The sequence below is a fragment of the Leptidea sinapis genome, chromosome 6 (genome assembly GCF_905404315.1).
Source record: "Leptidea sinapis chromosome 6, ilLepSina1.1, whole genome shotgun sequence".
Classification (NCBI taxonomy): Eukaryota; Metazoa; Arthropoda; class Insecta; order Lepidoptera; family Pieridae; genus Leptidea; species Leptidea sinapis.
In genome coordinates this window covers 4,483,913-4,505,493 of record NC_066270.1, presented here as the reverse complement: position 1 = coordinate 4,505,493, position 21,581 = coordinate 4,483,913, and the positions used below count along the sequence as shown (strand labels likewise).

The 21,581-nt window shown below is 34.8% G+C and overlaps 1 protein-coding gene across 1 annotated transcript; it reads left to right on the top strand.

Moving 5' to 3' along the window:
• On the top strand, positions 1-21,189 carry LOC126964936 (3'-5' ssDNA/RNA exonuclease TatD). Its single transcript, XM_050808268.1, has 8 exons — positions 1-146; positions 220-399; positions 653-751; positions 5,917-6,080; positions 16,519-16,693; positions 18,254-18,425; positions 18,763-18,947; positions 19,586-21,189. Exons 2-7 carry the CDS (start codon positions 258-260, stop codon positions 18,923-18,925), a joined length of 915 nt encoding a protein of 304 aa, XP_050664225.1. The 5' UTR covers positions 1-146; positions 220-257; the 3' UTR covers positions 18,926-18,947; positions 19,586-21,189.
• Positions 21,190-21,581: the final 392 nt, after the last annotated feature.

Genomic DNA, 21,581 nt, shown 5'->3' with positions numbered 1-21,581 from the left:
GACAGTTGACACATCACATATGTAAAAGTACGAAATAAAAATAATCTGGTAATAAACATGGTCGCGTTTCAGTAAGAGGGTGTACGTTTCCATTTATAAATAAAATTTAATAGGAGCTTATTAAGCCAGAGTGTTTGAGACAAATTGTAAGTAAAGTCTATCTCTTTTGTGCAATATACAATACATACATCCTAATAATAATAGCTACTTTTACTCTAGGTAAACACCAAACCAATAAGCTTCATACTAAATTAAGGATGACGTCTGAAGAAAGCCAGATTTCAGAGGAACTGAAAGGATGTTACGAAAATCTTATTGTAATTGACATTGGTGCAAACTTGACTAACAAGAAGTACGGCCGTGATCTCGATTCTGTAATACAAAGGGCGAAGGATGCAGGTATGTTTTGAAGATCGTGTGAGTACATTGCGTGTCTTTACACACGTAACAGTTATAATAATGGTATAACAATTTCAACTTACCGTGATGTAATACAATTTCAATTCGATTTATTGTTCTATTATACAAGAATGTATAATCTCTAATATAAGGTGTAATCTCTAGTAATATATTACCATATCTTTGCTTACATATGAAACTTTGTATTTATGATGTTGAACAGCACTTCTAACGATAATTGTCTATTGTACAGGAGTCCAAAAGATAATGGTCACAGGCACATCAGTTCGAAGCAGCAAAGAGGCATTAAGACTCACCCGTCTGTATCCTAGTACAATATATTCTACAGCAGGTAAGATCTTAGTATAAGCACAATTTAAGTTTTACTAATATTATATATTACTAGCTGACCCAGCAAATGTTGTATTGCCGATATTAAAATCGCGATACAAAAGTAACTGTTGATAGTAGATGGGTGAAAATTTGAAGTTGTGTGTATTTTTAATGCTGACTCATAATCAAACAAATTTAAAAAAAAAATGTCAAGAGAATTAAAAAAAAAAATTCGTGTACATTTAGGGGGATGAAAAATAGATGTTGTCTGATTCTCAGACCTACCCAATATGCACTCAAAATTTCATGAGAATCAGTCAAGCCGTGACACGAGAATTTTATATATGAGATATTAAACACAATATGTGCCCCAATTATAATATATTAATATATTATTAAATTCTCTTATTTCTCAAAATTGATTCCTTTTGAATTCTTTTTGATGTCATTTCTAATAACTACTAGATACTACTACCTCTTTGGAAACAAATGGCGCTCTGAGAGAGAAGAAACTGCGCAAGTAACTCTCTGAGCATTCTTTTTTTCTATAAAAATATACAATATTGTACAGTCATTTCTATTGCTATACAATAATCACAATCTAGTCCCAGGCTGTTCGATCATTTAGATATTCAGCAGTGGAGTAATAGGATTTAGGATAGAGCAATTTTTTTTATAAAACATTTAAATTTATTTATAGATAATGCCTGAACAGTGGCTGGGACTTTATTATAGAAGTGTATACATTTACCCTTAAAGCTATTATGTATCTTATGAAGCCTACTAGAATTAGTTACAAATAATCCCTTATTTCTAGTGTTATAATAATGAAAATCACTATTAAGAGCAAAAAGGTGACGATTTTTGTGAATGTATATTAAATTTTCATAAATGAATTTTTTTTTTAAATAAAATAAAGCATGTTATTCAGGAACCATACACCATTATACTGGTAAATGTATGTTAAAAATTAGCTTCAGATTTTATTCATTATAAAACAATAACAAGAAATCTTTCCTCTTTATTTTAGTGCAAGGCTTCCTTGTGTGGTGTTTCCGGTACAATATGACATGTGCACTTTCAAAAAAAGCCACTCCATAATAATGGGCAGGACCTATCACTTACCATCAGTCACTTTCACTTTTTCTCATAAAAATAAAGAAAACATGAGAACGCCACATACACCTGCACAGTAATTAAAAAGTTGTGTATTGACTGAAAACTACAGGCCCAAATGGTGTTAAACCGAGGGTCAATATCTCTCCAAATAGGAAGGTGCACAATATGTCCTGTTGCAGTAAATTCTTCTTCTTCTTCTTCTTCGTCGGATTACTCTTAACAGAGCAGTGTGGTGTGGTCACGTCGAACGATGAACGATTCTACGCCAGTTATCCCTGGCTGTTGCTTCTCTGGCACATGTGTTGAGGGGAGTATTGGTTAGGGCTTTGGTATGGTCTGTCCAGCGCATAGGGGAGCGTCCTCTTGACCTACTGCCGTAAATAGCAGTTGCAGTAAATAGGCCTTGAATATATGGTTTGGTTATCCTCATCTAGTTCCTCTCTGAACAAATAAACTCTGGTTTTTCTTTTAATCATACATTGGCTTTGAATGTTTCGCTAGGTCATTCATTTCCAATGCTTCCATTCATGTTTGCAATACATTTATAACATGAATCTATTGATCTATGATTATCTCTTTCTAATTGTGATATGCAATAAGGATTGTTTAATTTTAAATTTTCTTATTTTTGTTAGAATATTTGAGCATCCTATCAATCGACATACCAAATTAGATATGATAGGTTGTTGTAAAGCATTTGGCAGACATGGTATTAAGATAGTGTCAAAATGTTCAGATTATCAATGGAATTGGGTAAAAGTGTCTGATTATGCACAATATCTATTGTTTTATCTTTTTGTTTAAGTTATTGTTTCAAAGTTTGGCAGAAATATAAACTTGTTTAGCCTACTACTCGGTTGGGTCGAGTTAGTAAGTCTTTTGTTGGGCGATGTATATGCTTCTACAATATGATCCCAGAAAATTTACAAAACAAATATGTTACGAAATTTAAAATAATTGTTAAAAAACGTTTGTGTGACAAAGGTTACTATAGCATAAATGATTTTCTTACTGACTAACAGGCTGGGAATAAAGCGAACACCCTCAGGCTCTTTAATTATAAATGTTTATTGTACGATATCACATTGTAATCCATATTTTATATTAAAAAAAGTGCACTGAGTTTCTTGGGCTCATTCTTCTCAGGTCTGAGGCAGTCTCTTTTGAATAAGTGATTTGAATCCTATTTTCAATAAAAATCCTTGAAATTTGAATGTCTAAAGTAATTTAATAAATGACATGAATTTAGTTGTAAAAAACAATTTTTAACATGTCTTTGTATAGGAATGTGCATCATTCTGTTTTTGTCAGATTTACTGTCCTGAGGGCCTACCATGAACTCTTATTGCGATTCAATTGACAACCTAAAATGAACTGCTTTGCTATTTCGTACCACGACGTGATTAGAGCTATTTAATTTAGGTTGACGTCAATTCAACTGATTAAATCGCAATGATGTCAATTGAATCGTCAAACTGTTTAGTTCATTCATTTGTACCATGCGGTAATATTTCAACCTAAACTGGATAGCTTGTGTCAAAGTGAGCGATTCGAAAAGTTGCTACTTCCTTAGAGGAAAGTGAATCGTGTTGTTAATAACTTAACTTAAATTAACTTTAAATAGTGAAAACATACAGAAAAGGAAAATTTTATTGATGAAAGATGAGATGAGAATACTTTATTGGACTTTTTTGTAAAACAAAATAAATACCGAAAATGAAAATACTAAAGACGAGGTAGTAAGGGCCCGGGCTATTCGCAAGAACGAATCAAACAAAATGTACTCTGTGCTCCTGTCAAATCAAACATCAATGGAGGTGCGTTCATAACCCGTTATTTTTACGAAAACACCTAAGCAAACATTGAATTTGTATTTAATAAGTACAAAAAAGGGCTTAATGGTTTATAGTTTGACGCTATAAAGCGCAATTTTAAAATCTATTTTAGTATTATCTACGCATAAAAACCGCTAAAATCATATCATTTTAGGTTTCGAAACGCAACGCATATGGTTCGAGTAAGAGAAACAAACTTATGCAACGACTGTTGAGTGTCATATCTTTCTCACACCGCGGACCACAGTCAAATTTATTTCGTTCATCATTCATAAGCGATCCAAACGCCATTTAGTAAAAGGTACTTCATGGTACGAATTTCAGCGATTCAGAACTGCATCGCAATCGCATCGCTTATTAAAAGTTTATGGTAGGCCCTCTAAACTTACGGTATATCTGACATGATTACAAATTTTAGAGCATTCAATATTGGGCCATTGTTACAAATACAATGAGAATACTCAAATATGACTTACATTTGATTGTTACAAAAAGTAAATTATTTAAAATAAGCACAAGAGTTATTATTGAGTATAGAAGATGCACCAATCCACATACCTACTCTGTACATAAGCGCGTACACCTTCCTTAAAGGCCGGCAATACTCCTGTGATTCCTCTGGTGTTGCAGTAGAATGTGGGCGGCGGTGATCACTTAACACCAGGTGACCTCGTGTGTCCTCCTTTTCCATAAAAAACATAAATAAAGGTATTATGGGAGTATATTATAAGCTCTTATATTCTTGACAAACTCGACCTGTTTTACAGTACGTAGTCATTCTAATCGTAAATGTACGCCTAGGTTGACCTATTTCTATACTAACCCTATCTAATTTTACTGTATAAATTACTGCAGGCGACCTAGTTTCGCCCATGATCTATAACCAAATCAACATTTACTTTGTAATGCATTACACTCTTACGGCCGTTCCCAGTAGGTATACTATCTATAGATAGAGACAAATTAATACCTTCTACTGTCAGTAATTAGCTGTCAATAATCTGAAGAGATAGAGACAAATTAATACCTTCTACTGTCAGTAATTAGCTGTCAATAATCTGAAGCTGTCCCAATATACCCGATAAGTCATTCTTATCGCCAGTTCACTGTTGCAATTTTGCATATAAACTTCTATCCCTGGTAAGCTACACGTCGTCCCATTGACAGACAGCGTGTACGGATAAGATGAGTTACCGCCGATAAGTTTATTGGGACACAAAAGTCAACGATAGTTACGATTTTTTATCTCAAGTAGGCCACAAACGGAGATAGACTGATTATATAGATGGTCACAACCTAAGAGTTGAACAAGACTTACGAAGATTTACGATCGATGCGTTACTCGAATGCTTGCTCAGCTGGTAAGAGTAATCCGTTCGGACGGTACCCGAGAGGCGCGGGTTAGAGTCCCGCATAGTCCATAAATTGATGCACATATTAAATTTGTATAGAAGTCTACTGTTCCTCAATATGTGATGGAGTAGGTGATGACTATAACTCCTCCATGTAATTTGTCAATCTACTGACTAATGCGTTTCGGGAGTCCTTGGTGAGCCCCTTGTTTAGCCCGGTATGTGGTCACATCGCTGTAGCAGCAATGTGTGCAGGTCTCTTCTACTTCAATTCTAGCTCTGCGCAGGGGACTGTCGGAATCATCTGCACTAAACAAATGTTTGTTAAAAGACCGACAAAGTTTCAGCTACTTACGAGATAGTTTAGTGTATTCTCACACTGCTATACTTAGTTTCTAAGTTGTGCATATCTAGAAGGTACAGTTTATCACGCGAACTGAATGCAGTCGGGGCCTGAGGCAAAGGGCGGGAGCAAATTTCACTCTCATCATTTTTTAATAACGCGCCTAAAGAAGTATAACTTCTAAAAACGAGTTTTTATTCATCGAGAAAATGGTGAAAACTGTTTCAGACATATGTGTTGAAGAAAGAGGCACAAATATTTTAGATTTAATTAATTAGGTTAAAATGGTAAATAAATTAATAAAATATTTTTTCATCGGCTCAACCTAGTGTCAAATAGTAAACTTTAGTCGTTGTTTAAATTTATCGACACACTCGTGATTATAGTCATCAACTATAATAAGGTTACAGCACTATCGCATTCCTGAACGCTGCCTTCAACTCGTGCGATATCTGGATGTACAATTATCTTGTTATAGTTTAGTTATTTTCATGTTTGAGTACAAATTGTTTTACACATCTTTATAACCTGTTAGGAGTACACCCTCATGATGCGAAGTCTATGGTGGAAGAGGAGCTGTGGTCTGACCTGCAGGCGACGGCAGCGGCGCCCGAGTGTGTCGCCGTCGGGGAGTGCGGCCTCAACTACAGCAAGGACTTCTCCGAGCCCCACGTGCAGCGCGAAGTGTTCAAACGACAGGTGACCAACATTCATTCAGTTACCAGTAGTCTACCAGTGGGAGGCTCCTTTGTACAGGAAGCCGGCTAGATTATGGGTAGCACAACGGCGCCCATTTCTGCCGTGAAGTAGTACTGTGTAAACATTACTGTGTTACGGTCTGACGGGCGCCGTGGCTAGTAAAATTACTGGGTAAATGAGACTTAACATCTTATGTCTCATGGTGACGAGCACAATTGTAGCGCCGCTCAGAATTTTAGGATTTTTAAGAATCCTGAGCGGCACTGCATTGTAATGGGTACGGCGTATCAATTACCATCAGCTGAACGGCCTGCTCGTCTCGTCCCTTATTTTCATTAAAAAAAGTTATTCATGACATGTCAAGTCGAATCAGAAATGAGGAGATCCATAGGAGAACTTAAATCACCGAAATAGTCCAAATGATTACGAAACTGAAATGGCAGTGGGCAGAGCACATAGTTTGACGGACAGAGGGCCGGTGGGGCAGTTAAGTCCTCGAATGGCGACCACGTACCGGAAGACGCGGGTATACCCACCCTGAAGATGGAGCGACGATCTGGTCAAGATCGCCGGAATAAGTTGGATGGCAGGCCGACTAGTCTTTGTCCAGAAGTGGACGTCTTCCGGCTGATGATGTTGATTATGAGATTTCGAAATTCTCTTTGTAACAAACCCAGTCATCAGGTTTAGTTATTTTCATAGTTTTCTGTCCTATGGTAGGTATGCTATTATTGGGCAATTCTACTGCAGTTAATAACGTACTTCCTAGAGAAACATTAAGAGAAAAAATTTAAGAAAAATCAAAATATTCTCTCGTATATAATTATTATTTTTGATAATGTGTAATCAATTAACATCAGGAATAAATATAAACTTGTTATACTACCAACTACTCGGTTAAGTTGAATTTGTAAGTTTTTAGTTGGGCGATGCTTTCAAAATGATTCCAGAATTAATATACAATATCTGGCCGACCGAGCCTTGCTCGGATCTTTAAGAATATGCATAACTTGAACAAAAAGGACATCTGGATTCGAACCGGGGTCTTCTGCTTTCCGGATCACCCAATGTCCCATCTGAGCTATTATAGTCTTGTATAAAGTGGCGAAACTTACCTTTGTATTCTAATGTTAGTGTAGGTGTTTCTAATTCAAACACGGATAAAACGTTTTTTTTTTTAAATTGAAACCTAGCTAGATCGATTTCTCGCCCCCGAAACTACCTGTATACTAAATTTCATTAAAATCGTTGGAGCCGTTTCCGAGATACAGATTATATATATATACAAGAATTGCTCATTTAAAGATCTTATCTATCTTATATATCTTCTAGATATACAAAACATGTTGTGTTGCGATGTTTAGAGAGAAATGACCAAATTACACGCGGATGAAGTTGCAGCCAGTAATTGGAAGCAAATCAGTTTTATAATACTACTAGCTGACCCGACAGACATTGTTCTGTAGATAATAAAAAAAATACTGTTTTATAGGAATTTGCCAATAATATTTCAAAACATCAAGAATTATTACGTTAAAAATGCTCCCTGTTGTTATAATGAAATTGTTTCACAGCAGAACTGTCAAACTGTTTGTCAATAAAATATGTATAGAAAATATGTCCATACAAAACAAATATGGGAAATAAAAATAATTATGGGTCCCAATTCGAAATAAAACTATCCTATCTCTCAAGTTGGACCAAACTGCACTCCAAGAAGTAATCACCATTCAAATCCGTTCATTAGTTTAGGAGTCCATTGAGGACTAACATTGTGACACGAGATTTATATGTATTAAGATTAAGATAGCGCGTGAGTCCTCCCTCACACGCGGTATCGTTTGAATATCAAAACAAAATTATATATTCTGTTATTCTAATATTCTTTGACTTTCTATTAAACATATCTCTATCTTCTCTCTTTCTATTAAATATATAAAATTCTCGTGTGTCATGGTGTTAATAATAATAATAAGTTTATTTATTTCAGGCAGCATTGCCCATATATTGTTAGTATTAACTTATTCTAGGATTAGTGATATTACAAGGATTTATTTTTAGATTTAAGAATAATATTCCATTTTCTATTAATATAATTATGTACATTATTTAAGACTCTTAATATACTATTTTCATTTTTATTAATTCTATCCCTAATTGAAAAAATCTTTTTCCTCAGAATACCATAAAAATCATCTACTCTGTATAAGGCAAACATATGAGATCCACTACGAAAACGTGTTAATCCCAAGAACATCCTAGAAGCATTATTATATTGAACTCTAAAAATGTTCATAGTTTTACGTGTATGCTTCACCCACATGTTACTTGTATAAAAGGACTGACAGTAGGTGGTGAACAGTAGCTTTTTGACATTCCTACTGCACTTCTGAAATCTTCTAACTATCATGATCGCCCTAACTGACAAATTTCTTCTCTCTCTCTCTCTCTCTCTCTATATATCATCATCATCGCTCAGAGTGCTGGTAACAAAATGGCCTAAATATTTAAATTGATTTACATTAACTAACTCTTTTCCATTAAGATATATTGGAGGGACGCAGTCAGGACCTCGCCTCGACCGAAACACTAAAACATTACTTTTTTTTTTAATTATAAAGTAAATCATGTTTACTTGCATATAAACTTGCATTAAACTTTGAACTTCTCCGAAACGGATTCACCGATTCTCATGAAATTTTGAGTGCATATTGGGTAGGTCTGAGAATCGGACAACATCTATTTTTCATCCCCCTAAATGGTAAGGGTGGTCCATTTTTTTTTGACATTTTTTCTTAAATATGTTTGATTATGAGTCAGCATTAAAAAGTACATACAACTTCAAATTTTCACCCATCTAAGATCAACAGTTACTTTTGTATCGCGATTTTAATATCGGCAATATAATGTTTGCTGGGTCAGCTAGTTAATTATAAATATTAAATATTAGGCCAAAGGCCGACCGTTCTTATTTTACTTAGTTCTCTAATTTGTCTCGTTATTCTATTAATATTCGATTATGTTCTCCTTCGCGTAAATATTCAAATCTAATATAACAAACATAACATTAAAACACCTACTTTAAATTATTATTAGTCAATGCTGTGCATTTCTTTTATAGGTGTGCATATTACAATTGTAAATTATGTTTATATGTAAATGTATTAATATGTATTCTGTTGAAGTGCTTAATAAATAAATTATCAAATAACAAACATAAACTTGTTATGCCTACTACTCGGTTGGGTCGAGTTAGTAAGTCTTTTGTTGGGCGATGTATATGCTTCTACAATATGATCCCAGAAAATGTACAAAACAAATGTGTTACGAAATTTAAAAGAATTGTTAAAAACCTTTGTGTGGGAAAGGTTATTATAGCATAAACGATTTTCTTAATGACACCACGGACTGAGAATAAAGCGAACACCCTCAGGCTCTTAAATTATAAATGTTTATTGTACGATATTACATTGTAATCCCTATTTTATATTAAAAAAAAAAGCCCGCTGAGTTTCTTGCGCCCATTCTTCTCAGGTCTGAGGCAGTCCCTTTTGAATGGGTGGTAGATTTTGACGTTCAATAAGTGATTTTAAATCCTATTTTGAATAAAAATATTTGAATTTGAATTCTTTAGCTTGACGGCCAACCATAGAACAATGAGTTCTTATAATTATGCGGATAAGAACTCCTTGTTACAATACCTAGTAAATGTAAAAATATTTTTAATACATCTCCGCCCACTGTTCAGATGCTGTAGGTCTCAATAAACAAATATAAAATTCAATTAAAAACAAAAAGAACTGCAGTAGAATAGTATTATTACTCTCATAATATATAATACTACTTTGCTGACCCGGCAAACGTTGTTTTGCCATATAAAGTATAATTCACGCGATAGTGTTATAAGTAATAAAATATTGCCTATATTATAGCCTGTACATCATTTTTTTCTATTGTCAATAATTTTTGCAGCGCACGCAAAAATAGATTTTCGATTTTACACCTTGTGTTACAAAATAGCAATTTTATTACGGATCCCTAATTTTGAAAAAAAAAACATCCTTCCAACAAGCCTTCCTCGATAAATGGACTACCCAACACTGAAAGAATCATTCAAATCGGACCAGTGGTACCCGAGATTAGCGCGTTCAAACAAACAAACAAACACTGCAGCGATATTAGTATAGATTTAGGATTACTAATTTAACTACACGGAGTAAATTTTAGGGATACCTTGTTGATAGTACAATAAGTAGTGTTTTACGAAAAGTTAAAATGACCACACACGCGCACATGCTCATACACACACATACACACACACACACACTCAGACATCCTGTTTGTATAATATTTTTCTTTTGTTAAATTATATTTTTAGACTTAATTTGTGATCCCTAGTTTTTGGTACTGTTAATTTTAATTGATATGGAAGAGCGTGGCCTTCTGGCACAGGTGTTTCTCACTTAATAGAAGGTCACATCCACTATTATGTTTGTACCGTTTTTTTTACAGAAATAAATATTATGTGACTTTTTCATTTTCATTAGATTGCCGGGGGCTAGATAATAGTTATCACGGATAAACAATTTATTAGCACTGTTCACTGTTTTTAGGCCAAACCTTAAAATTATTAAAGTTCGTGTTTTAAAGATTATATTTAGTAACAAATTACTATAATAATAGAATTTAAAACATTTTAATCGACCATCCCGTACCGGTGCTACAACTTGAATGCCTATATTCGTGGTCAACTGACAACGTCACATCGGTGTTGTCAGTTGACTGTCTCTATTTTACATTTTAATAGATTATTACAATTTAAGGCGCGGACTGACTAGGATTGAAAACGCCACAACCAACCCTACATTATTTATGTTGATCATGTGGCTAAGCTAAGCAAATGGGCATTTATTTTACTGGTTTTCTTTTGTTTATTCAAAATTTACATAATAAATTGAAAAATTGTTCGGTTTAAGTTTTAGAAAAGTACTAATTCTATTCAATTCTTCGAAAAAATAATATTGTTATCGCTTAAAATTCGTTAGTTTATTTTTGGGAATCAACTTCCAAATTTTTTATTGGATATTTCAAATTATATATAAGTATTATATTCGGTTAAAATTATCATTAAATCCGTCTTTGTGCACTGTATTTTTTGCGTCGGAATATTTTCATAGTGTTATGTTGTAATCGACTCTCTAAGAAACTAATTTTTGTTGATATTGAGGTATGACCGCGCCTTAACAATAAGATTGATTATTAAATAAAATCAACCAAGTATAGAATTATAAATGCATTAAAATTATAAATATGTTGGTAACGCTACCAAATTTGTTATGTCTTAAAGTGATAACCCACACTTCTGGGATAAATTACAAAAATAAAACTGAAAACAAAATTTTATGAACGATGCGCGACCCAAACCCGCGATCTCGCGTTCCGTGCGAGCGCTCTTTCCAACTAGTCACAACTTGAGAATGATCAAAGCATACAAGATTTATCAACAATACGTCACTCGAACGGTTGACCCAGTTTTAAAGAGCGCTCGGGTTCGAGTCCCGCATCGGTCATAATATTTGTTTTCAGTTTCATTGTATAATATATTTTATTGTTGAAATACGAATTTTTATGGATGAGTAGGATGAACAAGTCAACTAGCCAACCTTTTAAGGCGGCAAATAGAACTTAAGTATGAATTTAAAAACTGAAAATTAGAACCAACTATGGTAAAAATAATATAATATTTGAAGGAGCACAGCTATACAATAAGCTACCGAAAACTGTTAGAGAAGCGACTTCGCTCAACATCTTCAAAAAAAGGCTGCTATATCATTTACAAAGCAATGAATAAAAAACATCTTGTCATTGTAACAATAAAATATATCTTGTAACTTGGACCACCGCCTTAAAAACCGGAAAGCAGCAATGAGCAAATTCGCCTCTCACTCACTGATTTATGTTCTCATGTAAGTGACGACAGTCTTAATGAGAAATTAAAGTTCTTTAAACCGAAAATTGAATCCGGCAGATTCACATGGTGGACGAGAATTGAACCCGGGGCTCCTTGGTCAGAGTAAACGGTTCTACTTGATTTGCTTGCGCCGCTGTTGTTTTTTGAAAAAAATATTGCAAGAGTTTCTCCCGCTTCTTCGTTTTCACCGTTTCCACCTTCGCACGACACGCCACAAGTTAGGATAGCATCCCCACCATCTGGATGTTGGCGGTCCTCCACAGTGCGGTTTTCAAGAAGCTTTCTTCCTCGTACTACGAAGCTGTGGAATGAGCTTCCTTGTGCGGTGTTTCCGGGACGATACGACATGGGTACCTTCAAAAAAAGCGCGTACACCTTCCTTAAAGGCTGGCAACGCTCTTGTGATTCCTCTGGTGTTGCAAGAGAATGTGGGCGGTGGTGATCACTTAACAGCAGGTGACCCGTACGCTCGTTTGTCCTCCTATTACATAAAAAAAAAACCGTTGTGGTGATAGTATTTTAACCGACATCAAACACAATATACGTATAACAAAAGTAAGAGTTACTCGCCATCTTTAATATTAGTTAAATCGCAGCTATACATCTTTTTATAGGTGCGATACATTTCATATATTAATCGTTACCGTTTGTTGCGTGTTAACTTCCTAAACGGTGGCCTCCCGGTGTAAAGATATAAATAAATTGAAAAGGTGATTTCAATGTCTCGAATCACAGGATGAGTACAGCCGTACATTGACTCTTGGGTTCAAGGAGTTTATATTAATAAAGATAGAGTGCGTCATTTTGAGTTTGAATTCCTAATGTAGATTTAAAAATGTAACATTGTAGGCAAATGTAAATATTCTAGGTACTAAATTGCGATAGTCTCATCAAGTGGTTGATGATGTGATTGTAATAAGTATTTGTTAGCTGGTGTGTTTGTATTATTTAAATGATATTTTCGATAGTTCAAAACAATTAGCTCACAGGTGCGCGTTGTGGTGATCAGTTTGTTTTTTAAATCTCCTTAATACCTTATCAAAAATGCGATTAGTAATTTTTTTATTGGACGAGCCTGTTAGTCCAGTGCTATTTGGATGTCTGCTTGTCGAGCTACAGTGCGGCTACGACTATGTACCATCAAGTAATCCTGGTGCTTCCTCTTTGATATCTCACGTAAAAATAGTACGGGGTTACCTATAATAAACTTCCCATGCTCGTGACGCACTCAGACTGCTCCAGACCTATATGGTCACGAAGAAAACACCGCATAGTTATATGTTTTACATTATCTAGTATAGTATTTTCTATTCTTTAGACGCTTTAGCGTCGGAAAAATACGCACGCTCTATTTTATTTACATAGCTTCTGTGGAAATGAAACAGTTAACGTCCGCATCTTGCATGTTGTTCATCGTTTGCTTATGTTTGCTGTGTGTACCAATTATAGAAGTGTACATACCAACTGCCGAATACTTGGTGGCATCGAACACGGCACGTAATAATAACAAAAAAGAAATGGAAAATCAGGGGAAACGAAACATCTGACATCTGACTAACACTGGCAGTTATATTGAGACAAGTCTGGTCTCTAGAACGACACGAAGAAATATAAATGCATATAAACTGTATAAAACGAACCTCAATGTTAATGCCAAAAATGAGGATTAGAATAATTTATTGTACGAACCATGGATTTAGAACAGAACTAGCGTATAGACGATCTGGCAGCCTGATAATTCGTGACCAATTTTGATTTGTCATTGTGTGCGTTTGCTAGTGGTTTACTATTCTAAATACTAAGTAGGTAATTCCAAACGATGCTCTCGGTTTTCAACTTCACCAAAATTTACACGGTACCATACCGTGGTATGGTATATAATAATAATATAATATTGACACACTTTTTACACAAATTATCTTGCCCCAAGTTAAGCATATATAGCCTGTGTTATGGGTTACAAATCAATTCTATATTTAATACAATATACTTACTTAAACATACATAAATTCATATAAACATATCTACCTAAATACATTTAAACATCCATGACTCGGAAACAAACATCCATATTCATCATATAAATGCTTGCACCTACCGCGATTCGAACCCGTGACCTCTAGCTTAGTAGGTAGGATCGCTAACCACTCGGCTATACAGTATAATATAATATGGAATAATATCGGTATAATCGGGCTAATTCCCGCAACTCGACGGCTGCGCGCCTATTTTGCGTGTGTGGGAATATATTTGTTATTCCTGCCACCACAATTCTTCCAGAGACCTTAGCAACCTCCTCTCCCCCCTAAAGACTTCTGAGAGTGTGTTTGGGGTACCGAGATGTTGAGCCCGGTAAGTTGTTACACCTGGACAATGCAGAAGTACCTACATGTGCAGCAATTTCCTCTGTCACTATACAGGTCCTGCACAGGAGGCTGTCACTTATGCCCATATTAAAAAGATGTTTATTATAAGGACCGTGCCCGGTTAGGGCCGCCGTTATCTGTCTAAGTTGGATTCTATTGAGCTTAAGGCGAAGAGTAAGCAGAAAACCCACAAACATTGTGTTTTTAGACAAGTTTTGTGGTGAAAGTATAGCATTTTGAGCTATGAACACTACTTAATCCTGTTACACATATCCTTAAGTCTTATTTGTAAGTTGCTAATTCTTGCTGTTGGTTATAGTTAACACTGCCGAGCCTTTTTGAACTACCACATTTCTTTGAAGTTAAACAAGTTTTTTGGCATGGCGTGACGCATTATTTTTGGTACTTCTCTTAGAAAAGTTATTCTTATAGCTTGTACTTTTTGTGTAGGTTCATTTGTTCAGATTAGTAGTGAATAACGTGGATTGTAAGCATATAAACTGTTTTCCACGCAAGAATTTTGAAAATATTGGCTTTGTTACATAGATGGTGGGCCGGCAGCCGTGAACTCATATCGCTCAAGGTCGCTGGCATTTAGTGTCGCCTTAATAAGGCAATTTGCCATACTGGCATCAATGTTGGGGAATTTACACGGTTATAATAACAATGGATTCTCTTTCCTTATTTATATCTTGATTTATTTATTTGATGTCCAATTAGCACGGCAGTGCCACTTACACTAATAAGGCGAAACACAAAAAGGAAATTTACAAACAAAAATGGAATATTAACGAATAATTGAATAAATTATACAATTTTAATGCTTTCCCCGTACCTTTGTATTTCAGAAACAAGGAAAGTCCATCCATTATTGAATGGATCCCATTGAACTTTTTTTGTCCAAGAGCGCGCTGAAAAATGCCAATGAGGCAATGAACGCGGTTGCCAATAGGCAATGGTTGCCATGGCTGGGGCAACGGTGTGATGAAGCGGGTCTATGAAAATTTTATTTTATCGTGGGCGAAGATGTATATAATATATATATATACTAGCAGACCCGACAGACGTTCTGTAGATGATAAAAAAAAATACTGTTTTATAAGAATTTGCCAATAATATTTCTAAACATCAAGAATTATTTCGTAAAAAAATGCTCCCTGTTTTATAGTGAAATTGTTTCACAGCGGAACTGTCAAACCGTGCGTCACTAAATTCTCTCATAGAAAATATGTCCATACTAAACAAATCGAAATAAAAACTATCCTATCTCTCAAGTTGGACCAAACTGCACTCCATGAAGTAATCCCCATTAGTCATTAGTTTAGGAGTCCATCGCGCACAAACAACGTGTCACGTAATTTATATATATTATGATATTTGTATATATACATCTTCGCAGACATTGTTCACATGTACCTACGCTACCATTCTAAGTTTATGGTACGAATTTATTAATGGGTTAATACGAAAATGCTCGTTTGTAAAGTATCGTGTCTTAAAAGAATTCTCGACCACTCATCTTCGATTTTCGCGCTCGTTGCTCAAAAACTATGCTTTGAAACCGAACAAGATACAAATAGCTGTTAACATTTAAGTACATACAGAACTTTATACTCGGCTACCAAAGTAAGGTTTTTCATTATTTAAGTTTATAATAAAGGTTTCATTGATTGAACCGACTAAAAACGATTTTAACGATGAAACGACGCGGAATTAACCGTAAGGGTTAAAACATAATACTCCAAACGAAAATATATACAAATTGCTCAAAATTCATTGATAATTAACCGTTAAATTTAAAACCGTTTCCATGCCTAGCTCAAAAATCGCTGAATCGCCTCAACTTACACAATATGCGTAGACTCTTGGATAACATCGCCCTATATCTAGATACTTTATCTAGAAAACACCTCCATTTACTTGGCATCTTATGTGTCAAGGTGACAAGCGCAGTTGACGCTCAGAATTTTTTGTTATTTTACGAATTCTGAGCGGCATTGCGTTTTAATGGGCAGGCCGTATCAGTTACCCTCAGCTGAACGTCCTGCTCGTCTCGACCTTTATTTTCATAAAAAAAATCTTTAATCTGTTATATTGGCAGGTCGAAATCGCGTGCGAGCTCAGGAAGCCCCTGTTCGTGCACGAGAAGGAGGCTCAGGATGACGTCATCAAGATTCTGGATGAGTTCGGGAACCGGCTGCCTCCCGTCGTGATCCACTCTTTCACCGGCACTGTGGAGCAGGGCATCAAGTACATTGAGAAAGGATTCTATCTGGGTATGGGACCTTACCGTTCGAATATTACGAAACTGAATTAAAAAACTGAATATTTTTTTATCTAGATCCATGCATTAAATCCTCTATTAAAGATTCCAAAACAGGTTAGCTTATTGCCAACATTAAAACACCCAATGTCCTAATAACCATTACATCATCCAAACGAGTGTTGTAATGAAATTCGGTACAACATTACAACAACAATTCAGTACAACATTATTACGGATTCATATTATGGGTGTAGATAAAGTCTTGCATGCACCTGTTGATAATTAGGTATTAAAACACTCAATTGTTACTATTATCACCTATTAAACTCACATTCGTGTTTTTATATACCTTATTACACAGCAGTTGAATAAATAACTAATAAACTAATCTTAAATAAATAGAAAACAGAAATAATAAGATTTAAGTTTGGTTAGAACTGAATATTTTTATACGCTTCACCTGTATGTTTGTAACCGACTTCTTTGGGCGCGATTTATACCCACTTTAAACGGCTAGATTTCGTTCAAACTTTGTAGATTTATCGAGGGCCGATGACATTACACTAATTTGACTAAAAAATGAAAAATAAATAATAGTTAAAAAAAACTAAAAAGCACGCTTTATATAAAATTCAACTAAAAAATAGAAAATAAATTTAAATTGAAAATAGTGTAAAAAAAAGCGTGGGGTGTAGAAGAATTATTATTTTAATAATATCTTAAAAAGCACCCGACGCCCAAAAAAGTCGGTTACAAACATACAAACATACAGGTGAAGCTAATATAAACCGTATAAAAATATTCAGTTCTAACCAAACTTAAATCTTATTATTTCTGTTTTCTATATTCTATTTTTACAATTATATTGCTTACTTTTACCAAGTTTTACTTACCTTTGCTGCGGTTAACTTTTATTGTTAGTTGTACGTGCACGCTTGCACCTAAGCAGATATCGCTTTTATCTTTAACATCTATGTTCTCAGTGAGATGTTCCAAGGGAATAATTGTAATTATTTTATTTATAATTTGTACTCGTATGTGTATTAAATCTTTAGTTTCTGTTTTTGTCTCCAATAAAGTAAATACATAAATACTTGGGAATCGCATATTTCCTTATTTAAACTATAGATTATCCCCAGTGGAGTGTTATAAATAATCGTTTAACTCTCACATTCCCCTTCAAAAAGGTTTGATTAGAATAAAATTTACTCGAAGCAAAAAACACCAAAATAGATCATGGCGCGACGTTATCACCGTTTTACTGATAAGTAACGTAAGTAATATTTAGAATGAGATAGTTAAAATAAAACGATTTTACATTATTGATTAATATTATCACAAGTTAAACAAAATATTAATTGCTTTTAAACAGTTTCGCGTATTTACTTGCTGGTTTTAAGTGAAATAGATCACCAGCATCTTAATGTATAATAAAAATAATTTTTTTATTGATGACCCTGCCGCCTTCTAGCTCATGTGGAGTTTATACGGTCATGTTCCTACTGTAGGCTGTAGCTTTTTTCGCAGCGCAGTTCTTATAATTAATGTAAGGCTGGTGTGGTCGCTGCAGGTATCACCGGGTACATCTGCAAGGACAAGTCAGACGGCGGCATCCGGCGGCTGCTCTCGGAGAGGATCTTGCCGTTGGATCGGCTGCTCGTGGAGACAGACTCACCCTTCATGTTCCCAAACATGCGCGCATCTAAGTTGCCTCTGCACGTCAAGGACTCGCTCACTGAGAGGTGACTGTGTGTGATTGCTTTACATTTCACTAACTAGATGGCGCCACTAAGATACTATAACTCGCTATCTCCTACTACTGCTCGGTTCATGTAACACATTTGTATTTTACTTATAAATGTTTTTTGAACTCAGTATTGTGCAGTGATTATTTTCTGGAGAAATGCTTCAGTGCATGCCATCCATCCTCTTCGTCCAATGATAGATTAGCTGGTCAAAAAAGTAGGTAAGTATTTGATCTGCCTAATGAAGATTATCTGACTTTCAATCTCTGGTGTATATAGCTGACATGTGTCCAGTTATAGATATATTAACCATCGTAAATGTCATCATTGCCAGGTCCATGAACTTCGTGAACCGGTACTGCACGTTCCAGCGTAACGAACCGTGCGCGCTGCCAGCCCTGGTGGAGCTGGTGGCCGGCTTCCTGTCGGAGCGGCCCGAGGACGTGGCGCTGGCCACCGCATTCAACGCGCTCAAGCTGTTCGGTCTGAGTCAATGACGGTCTGCACCCCACTGTCCAGGTAAGTTAGTGTCAGTCCGGTTCGAAGGACCAGCGCTTGCAACCGCCTCCAATGCGCCTAAGATGTTCTTGTTCAAAAGTGGTCACCTGTGCTCGTAAAATTAATTATGAAATTGCCAATCAATTGCTTCAGATTAAAATTAAAGTTATTATTATTTATATAATCGCTAATAAAATTCTCGCAAAATTCCCTTATTTGCGGTGTGTGTGGATATTGCGTCTACTTACTGTACACAATAACTTTTATTTCATATTAATTTACTTTTACTTTGACTTACTCGTATAAGGCATTGACTATTGACGTTTGAGTATTTTTGTTGCATCACTTTACATATTATATTGTAATTAAAATGATTTGTAAAACGATGAAGGTGTAAATGTTAATTCAAAAGAGCGGCAATGAGTTTGTTGCTACTTCTTCTCATCAAGCTCATCCCTTTACGAAATGGCGGTAAATTTAATTGTCATTTCCGTGACCTACATGAACATATACATAAAGTGATTTTGATTTAATTTGATAAAATGTTGACCGTTTCAGTAATAAAAACTTATTTTTAGCCTCAATTTGAAATGATGAAAATTATTGCAATAATCCAACCATTGAAACTAATTCTAATTTTAGTTATACATTAAATCCAGGGTGCTTAGTGAATTATGTGGGAGAGCTGATGATATTACTGCTTCGTACCAAGATATAATAATCACCGCCAGCAACTGGAGAATTCTTAAGCATGAGCTGAATATGTTTCCTGTCTTCTGTCAACAGATTTGCAGTATGGCCTAATCTTTCATCTTTCAACAGTTTTCAGGGAAATCAGTCTAAACATTGATAATATTTAGCGTTTGGTATTTAAAATTAAATGCTACATTCGTTATATTAGGATATTCTTACTAAATAAAAACAATTGTCCTGGAAACTCTTGAACTATTGGAAGATTAGTCAAGTTTTTTAACAAATAGTTAAACCACAATAATATTTACATGTTTGTGCCTTTGACAATTACAATTGTATCGAATTTAATATTTCTGTTGAAATTAGTAGTTATTCTATTAGTTACTAAACTAAAGCGATAGATAGATTCTTCAGACGTCAAAGTAAAACACGACAAAATAATTCGTTTTAATAAATGTTACTACAACGGTTACAACTTTGAAAAGTCAGGTACTTTTAGAAGTTTACCCAATAATGGTAACCTAAAACGAAAACACCCTATATTTTTAAGTGGCAATTCGAGGCTAAATACTAATCATAATATTATAAAGTAAATCTTGCCAGCGATGTTATAATAAAATGCCTCTCTATTTTAATATAGGTAATTTCTTGATTGCTGAATGTTATTTAAGCTATTTATACAATGTTTGGTCCAAACTAGAATCTTACCATGGGTTGGTTTGATGCCATCATTGCAAATGGAAAGCATTATATTAATATAGATATATTGTTTGTGGTAGCTATTTTATTTCTGTTCACTGTATTGAACACGCTTTTTATACAATTTAATAAAGTGGCAATGACTAAGCCATGATGATCTCATTTCAAATTGGGCCACAGACCGGCATGGCATGTAAGTCTGTTTATACTCTTTGTATAATTATTTATTGTAGGTGTCATGTTTTGTCTGTGGTCGGGTTTGATTATATGTCTCGATACAGTTATTTTTCTAGCGAATCAACACTATTTTTGACAATATTTTTTGTTTAATGTAACTAATATAATATGAACAATTATGAAGCCGTTAGTATTCGGTAAGAATACAATTGCCACTCTATTTGACCGCACGGTTTTTAGATATTAGAGAAGCATAGACAACGATTGCTTGTAGACTATGTGACATTGTCTATGCTTTTGGGTTAGGTAATACTGCTCTGCGCAGAGCTCTATTCGAATTGTCTATTATTAAATCATTGAATATATTGTAAATAAGTATCTAGCGCTGGTAGTCACAACGAAATGAAAGACTGTGAGTTTTATGTAGAAATCTATGTTATATACAAATGTAATCTATATACTGAACGTTCAGTAGCTAATATAAGTATTGTTATTGATTCCTTTGACATTATGAAGTTTATATCAAATATTATGCACTGATTTGTATTAGAGTTATATCGTGAATGTTGAATAATGTAGCGATAAGTCTCGAGAACGTACCGGAGTGCCTTCAATGTAACGTCCCTTTGTGATACCTTCATTATATTTTCATAGATTGTATAGATGATTCTTGCAATAAACGTTATATAAAGTATGTTGGTTATTATTCCCATACAAATTTACATTAATAAGTTGAATTAATGATTAATCAAGTTTAGTTAATAAAATCGTCGGGTGGTGGACCTTAGCAATGAATATGTAGATAATCACAGAACAGAAAAAACTAGTAGAAGTGGCATCATGTCAATTTACTATGCAAACTGATGTCGCCAAACTCACACATTTATCTATTAAATATGTTTATCTACACCCATGCATTAAATCATCTATAAAAGATTCTGAAACAGTTAGCTTATTGCGAACATTAAATCACCCAATGTTCTAATAACCATTACATCATCCCAACGAGTGTTGTAATTTTGTACTAAATTTCATAACAACACTCCTAATTCTTTTTTTCAATCCCTTCGTGCTCAAAGAGTTTTA